Source organism: Delphinapterus leucas, chromosome 20, assembly GCF_059928025.1.
Source record: "Delphinapterus leucas isolate spDelLeu-1000000601 "Yukka" chromosome 20, BTC_Dleu_Yukka2, whole genome shotgun sequence".
NCBI classification, from domain to species: domain Eukaryota; kingdom Metazoa; phylum Chordata; class Mammalia; order Artiodactyla; family Monodontidae; genus Delphinapterus; species Delphinapterus leucas.
The window spans coordinates 42,723,507-42,730,995 of record NC_143148.1 but is presented as its reverse complement, the minus strand read 5'-3'; the positions used below and the strand labels follow the sequence as shown (position 1 = coordinate 42,730,995).

At 45.3% G+C, this 7,489-nt stretch overlaps 1 protein-coding gene across 4 annotated transcripts in view; it reads right to left on the bottom strand.

Annotated features, from left to right (window-relative positions):
• Positions 1 to 7,489, bottom strand: part of SLC7A6 (solute carrier family 7 member 6) — a 37,342-nt gene that overhangs the window by 4,646 nt on the left and 25,207 nt on the right. For 3 of the 4 annotated variants that reach the window (XM_022583377.3, XM_022583376.3, XM_089903254.1), the window contains 4 exons: positions 7,234 to 7,337; positions 4,108 to 4,204; positions 455 to 604; positions 87 to 336 (listed from right to left, as the gene is read on the bottom strand). In XM_022583377.3, the coding sequence (XP_022439085.2) occupies positions 87 to 336; positions 455 to 604; positions 4,108 to 4,204; positions 7,234 to 7,337 (601 nt within the window). The remainder of the gene's footprint in view (positions 1 to 86; positions 337 to 454; positions 605 to 4,107; positions 4,205 to 7,233; positions 7,338 to 7,489) is intronic. The other variant, XM_022583387.3, reaches the window with a different exon arrangement.

The following is a 7,489-nucleotide window of genomic DNA, read 5'->3' as shown; positions in this document are numbered from 1 at the left end:
TTAAAGTGATCATGTCAAGACCAAAAGGGGCGGCCAAGCTTCCAGCATATCACTAGTATGTGGAAGCTGTTAGCCACCACACCCACCTGTGCATGCGTCTTTGTATACACACACACACAAGGCCAGTGTGTGATAGGCAAAGAGAAGCTCACCAAGGACATTCCGAATAACGAGTGGTCTCCGGGACTCTGGCAGATAAACACCCAGGAAGTAGATGGGGACCCCAGAGAGGGCAATCCCGATGCCAATGAGGGAATTGATGGTGTCACTGAAGAGGGGCACAACCACCAGAAACAAGGAGCATATGCAGAACACGATGGGAAAAAACAGGCTCAGCTGAAATGAAGGGAGGTGAGATATTAGATAAAGTAGGATGAGGGAACAGGAGAATGGAGTATGGGGAAGAAGTCACCTTGGGGAGATGGCCCACCCCTCCTAGCCTAGAGCCACTGACCTTGAGAGGCCGGGGCCGCTCGGGCTCCTTCCAGCGAAGGTAGAGCTGTCCAGCGACAGACAGGCCCACAAAGAACCAGTAGCTGAAGCTGAAGTAGTTGATGAGCAGGAAGACATCCTCCACAGTGAGGTAGATGAGTGTCATGGTGCACTGGAGGGGGAGAGGTTGGGGAGAAGCGGGCACTGTCACCACCAAGCCACCCAGGAGACTCCACCGTCAAGCAGTCAGCACCAGATCTGCTGACTGCTGACTTAGCTTCACCAGATTACCTCCAGGTCTTTTCAGTGATCCCTTGGCATCAGATAGGTCCATTCTTCACAATGGCCTTCTCTCCTTCTTCTTTTGGGGGCCCTTCCTGCACTCAATGCATCCCTTCTTTTTGCAAGCACTTCAGTAACAAGCCAGACTCAGTTCCCCTTCTGACGGCAGACAGTGAGGCCCTCCTCACTGCAATGCACCAACCTCAACATGAATCACACTGTGTGCCCTCTGGAGACTGTTATACGTGGGTCCCAACTACCTGGCATACAAGTGGAGGAAATGTCTTCAGAACTATCTCACTGTCCTGGAGCCTTAGAAATGCAGATTAGCAAAATGGAACCATCCCCCTGGGAAGAAGTATGACAGGATTTGTCCTCTGGAACAAGAGAGTTCTAGAAGACAGGAGTCAGGGACTAGAGTCCTGGGACAAGGTTAGATTTGCTTTAACAGCCAAAGCAGTCTTGAGGGAAAAAAACGGAGCTGGAGGAATAAGACTCCCTGACTTCAGACTATACTACAAAGCTATAGTAATCAAGACAATATAGTACTGGCACAAAACCAGAAATATAGATCAATGGAACAGGATAGAAAGCCCAGAGATAAACCCACGCACCTATGGTCAACTAATCTATGACAAAGGAGGCAAGGATATACAATGGAGAAAAGACAGTCTCTTCAATAAGTGGTACCGGGAGGGCTTCCCTGGTGGCACAGTGGTTGAGAGTCCGCCTGCCGATGCAGGAGATACGGGTTCGTGCCCCAGTCCAGGAGGATCCCACATGCCGCGAAGCGGCTGGGCCCGTGAGCCATGGCCGCTGAGCCTGCGCATCCGTAGCCTGTGCTCCGCAACGGGAGAGGCCACAACAGTGAGAGGCCCTCGTACCGCAAAAAAAAAAAAAAAAAAAAAAGTGGTACTGGGAAAACTGGACAGCTACATGTAAAAGAATGAAATTAGAACACTCCCTAACACCATACACAAAAATAAACTCAAAATAGATTAGAGACCTAAATGTAAGATCAGACACTATAAAACTCTTAGAGGAAAACATAGGAAAAACACTCTTTGACATAAATCACAGCAAGATCTTTTTTGATCCACCTCCTAGAGTAATGGAAATAAAAACAAAAATAAACAAATGGGACCTAATGAAACTTAAAAGCTTTTGCAAAGCAAAGGAAACTACAAACAAGACAAAAAGACAACCCTCAGAATGGGAGAAAATATTTGCAAACGAATCAACGGACAAAGGATTAATCTCCAAAATACATAAACAGCTCATGCAGCTCAATATTAAAAAAACAAACAACCCAATCCAAAAAGGGCAGAAGACCTAAATAGACATTTCTCCAAAGAAGACATACAGATGGCCAAGAAGCACATGAAAAGCTGCTCAACATCACTAATTATTAGAGAAATGCAAATCAAAACTACAATGAGGTATCACCTCACACCAGTTAGAATGGGCATCATCAGAAAATCTACAAACAACAAATGCTGGAGAGGGTGTGGAGAAAAGGGAACCCTCTTGCTCTGTTGGTGGGAATGTAAATTGATACAGCCACTATGGAGAAGAGTATGGAGGTTCCTTAAAAAACTAAAAATAGAATTGCCATATGACCCAGCAATCCCACTACTGGGCATATACCCAGAGAAAACCATAATTCGAAAAGACACATGCACCCCAATGTTCACTGCAGCACTATTTATGGAAGCAACCTAAATGTCCATCAACAGACGAATGGATAAAGAAGATGTGGTACATATATACAATGGAATATTACTCAGCCATAAAAAGGAATGAAATTGGGTCATTTGTAGAGACATGGATGGATCTAGAGACTGTCATACAGAATGAAGTAAGTCAGAAAGAGAAAAACAAATATCATATATTAACACATATATGTGGAACCTAGAAAAATGGTACAGATGAACTGGTTTGCAGGACAGAAACAGAGACACAGATGTAGAGAACAAATGTATGGACACCAAGGGGGGGAAAGTGGCAGGGGGTGGGGGTGGGTGGGGGGGATGAATTGAGAGATTTGGATTGACATGTATACACTGATGTGGATAAAACTGATGACTAATAAGAATCTGCTGTATAAAAAAATAAATAAAATAAAATTTAAAAATAAATAAATAAAATAGATTTGCTTTAACTTCAAGAATATGGAGTTCCCCCTACCTGTCTTTTCACCCAAATTATCAACAAAGGATTTAAAACAAGAAGAGCCCATTCTAGAGAGAGAAAGGAGACCCTACATTAAGAGGAGAAAAGTGGGGTGGAAGGTGATTAATTTACAAGACACAATGTCAGATTGCCCTAAATTTATAAATTCAGTGCTATCCCAATCAATATATTGAAAGGATATTTTGTTATTTTGATAAAATGATACAAAAGTTCATCAAGACAAATAAACAGGTGAGAATTGCGATGAAAATTCCAGGGGGGAGAGGGGAACTGAAGAAGTAGCCTCAGCCCCTCTTTAGTTCTCAAATATTCAGTATAAAGCTAAATAAGGAAGCTTGGTGCCGATGCAAGGATGAGGAAAGATGAGTTGAGATGATTGTACATTTAAGGGGCAAATCACGGTACTTGGCACATAAGAAGCACTCTAAAAATTAGCTATTTTTATATGATAAAAATTTGAAAAATGCGGAAAAGTGAATTATTCAATAAATGATATTTGTACAGTTGGCTAGCCATTTGAGAAAAAAATTAAGTGAATGCCTGCCTACCTCACTCCATTCACCAAAATATAAATTCCAGATGAATCCAAAACATTAAGTAATGAAACCATAAAGGAAAGAACTAAATGACAAGGAAATGAACTATTTTTCAAATCTTGGAGTAAGGCCTTCCTCAGGGTCCCTGTTAGCTTTTACACCTAATAATACCTTAGTGCAAATTAGAAAATGACAGTCCTTCAGGACTCCTTCCATCTGTCAGAATACTTAATAATTTACTGATTTTGTTGAAATAAAACACTTTAATGCTATCTACTATATATAAATCTATGATGCCTATGATATGAACAGAGGCCCATAGGTAGCTAGTGTACAAACTGGCCTGGCTTTTCTAAATATGATTTTTAGAAAGAAAAAAAAAAAAGAGGAGCTAGAAGGAGGAGGAAAAAAGGAAGCCACTGACAAAAGTTAGATAAATCTTACTAATTCACTTTTACATTCTTTTGTAGTATTTGCCTTCCCTAATATAACTATGTTTTACTTTTATATTTTTAAAAAATTGTAAGAAAAAGGAAGAAACACTGAGAGGCTCAGGAAGTATCCCAAGAAGCTAGTACACCTCCCCTCAAACAGTTTTCTCATAAAGTTGGCAGGAGTACCACACAGATAACGTCCAATCCCCACACTCCCCAGCACAGCTTACATTGAACAATAAAGCAGGGATGGGTGTAAAACGCTCAACGTGGATCATGGAGAGAAGGTCCGGGAGGTGGCCCTCACGGGAGCCCACAAAAAACAACCTGGAAGGACAAAAAAATGTGTCAGGAGGATCTCTATACTAAGCCGTGCAGCCACACTCCTCACTCAGACAAACCAGGCTCAGCTTCAGAAGAAAGCAGGGGGCAGTCTCTCAGGAACCTCCCATGTTCTCTATGCATGACCAACCCAACCTACCCCCATTTTACCCACAGACGTCTCCACCATTACCCATGAATGCCCAACCCCACTGTTACCCACTGACACCCCCAGCCCCTCAGCTATGCAATCCACATCACCCAATGGATACCTCACCCTGCCATCACCCACTGGCATCACCCCTTGGCACCCCACCAGGGTACCCCACTCTGCCACCCCACACATTTCCTACATAACATAATGGCTTTTTAAAGAAGGGCAGCCAGACTTCTGATGGTCTGCCCTCCATGTACCTTCCCTGAGCTCCTGGTATATGAAAAGTCAGGGAGAGCCTGGGGCTCAAAGAGACAACCCAAGCTTTCTCTCTGCGCATAATGAGCCCTACTGACTGGGAAACAGAGCAGCAGAGAAATGAAATGCCATCCAGGTAGTCAGCAGCATCATGGAGCACACAGCACCAGGCTTGGGGGTGGGCTGGGGAACAAAAAGCTTCACAAGAGATGATCACATCTGGACTGGGAAGAAGAGTTGGGGTTTTCCAGAAGGTGAGCGTTGGGTGGAGACACAGCATGGGCAAAGGCAAAAGAGGCTTAGAGGCATAAAAGAGTATAGCCTCTTTGAAGGTGCTAGAATGCCTGTAGTCCCAGGATAAGGTGTGTGAGGAGAGTGCTGGGAAAAACCTGCTTATGAGGCCATGCTGTGGAGTCTGAACACACACCAAGAACCAGCTGTGGCTCTGAAGTAACAGCCTGGCCGGATTTGACACAGAGACTCTGGTAATATCACTGAGGCCAACTAAAGCAGGGAGAGGCTAAGGTATGGCGGGATGGCCAGACATCTGTGACAAGGTCCCATAATAGAAGAGGTCTGAATGAGGGTGGACACCCTGGCAGAGGACGAATCTGCTGGTCTTCTGTGTGTGCCCACACGCTTGAGCTGGGAGATGAGGGTGGACTCCAAGGGAAAAAATCAAGAGGCCAAGAGGCTGGGAATTCTCTGGCAGTCCAGTGGTCAGGACTCTGCGCTTTCACTGCTGAGGGCCCAGGTCCGATCCCTGGTTGGGGAACTAAGATCCCACGAGCTGTGTGGTGCACCACCCCCGACAAAAACAAAAAGAGGCCAAGAGGCCAAGAAAGGAGAAATGACGGACCACAACCTCACAGTTGGAGACAAAGCATACGTGGGGCACATGTGAAGTCTCAGATACTTATGGGCCATCCAGGTGGAGCCACAGGAGTTGATGGTATCATCTGGAAGGATGTCATAGGGCACGATGTTGAAGTTGGCTCACACGGCTAATATCCGTACTAAAGTAGAGGAGAAATATGCAGAGGGAATGCTGGAGAGGATGTGAAGGTGAGGCAAAGGTGTCTAGTACAAAGCCAAAGACAGCTGCATGGGTAATAAAGAGAAAGTGAAGAAGGTAACACAGGCAGAAATGGTTGTGCATTACCTCGACATTACTGCAGTTCACTTCATGTGCAGGTCCAGATTCTTACTCTGAGTCCCCTACCCTCACCCTCACCCTCATCCTGTCAATGCCACAAGATAGCTGAGTGAGGCTAGAATATACCTACTACCTAAATACTTTGGGACAATTGGCAGAGTCAGTTGGGATGTCTTGGGCCTCAATAAGGGTGAGGCTATGGGAAACATCATCTTTGAGTGGGCAACGGCAGTGAAAGCCCAGAATACTAACCACTAGGCCACCACGGAACCCCTGACACCATATTCTTTTACAAGGCCTTGATCTCTTTATTACTCTGGTTGCCCTACAGAGGCCCCAAGTACATGGACTGGGGTGTCAAAATTAGTAAGAAGAATGAATTGGACAAAACTATCTCTCTCATTAATTCATTCTCCTATCTGTTCATGTGGCAAATATTTATTGAATGCCTATTACACTCCTGGCCCTGGAGACAGCAACATTTATAGGGTGAGTGGAAGAGAAATCAAGAAAGCAGACTTCCTCTTAGATATCAGAGGGTCACAGAAGCCATGGGAATAGTTTCAGAGGAAGAAGGGTGGTAAATATCACTTGCTTCAGGGGTCCAGTAGGATAAGAACTGAAAGCAGCTAAAAAGGAAGTCACTGGCACCCTTGACAAGAACATAAGGTAGTAGAAGCCTACCTATGGGTAGAAAGATGAATGACAGTCAAAATGCAAACCATTTCCTTTAGAAGTATGTCCAATAAGGAAGAGGGGAGATGAGAAACTGTTTTGTGATTTCTCTAAGTGAAGATGAGAGAAGCTTGTGCACAGCTGCCTCCAAATGAACATCTACCAAGGAGAAGGGCCAAGTGATGAAGTGAAGTGCTGAAGAAGAGGGGACGTGCCGGAACCCTGAGACCAGGTAGCAGAATAGCCTGAAAAGGCAGAACTGGTCCTCTCTATGAAACAACTGGAAGGACAGTGCTCTTACAGGTAAGTCTCTGTGCACAGAAAAGAGCTGGAGCCTACCTGTCGGCCGCAGTGTTTTCTGTGATGTGAGGGGCAGAGTCATCCTGTACCAGTACCCAGTATACAGCAAGTGCTCAATAATCATTTATTACAAGAATGAATCCTGGGCCTGCAGCATAATCTGCAGGAGCCTAGAGTCTGGTCCCCAACAGGATCCCTCCTCCAAGCTACTGCCTTCTTCCCCTCTACCTCTTACCAATCTGTCCTCATCTCACATGGAAACGTAAGCGACCAGCACACAAGTGTTGTACAAAGGCAAGGACACGCATGCACACATGCATACACAACACAGAGTACTAACCACTATACGATCGTGGCCACACATGCACACACACACATACACACCCTGCATGTCCAAGAGAGGGATAAGGGAAAGAAGGGCTCCGACAGATTCACCTAAAGCCTCAGAGAATTAAATACTGGTCTGTTATCGGTGAAGCAGAAACACAGTACCTTGATGAAGCAAAGATAGATGCGTTGAGGCCCCCAAAGCAGGACAGGGCAACAGCAATGGGAATGGTCCAGCTAAACATGCCAAATGTCTGGTCAGCAAATGTCTGGGGACAGAGCATAGAAGGGGCACTCAGCACACGACAGGGTTTCCACAGCCTCCTGCATCTCTCAGGACAAATGCCATCACTGCTGAGCAGCCCGCCCTCTGGCACAGACCCACCACCTGGCCCTGCAGAGCTGGAGTGGCAGCAGAAAC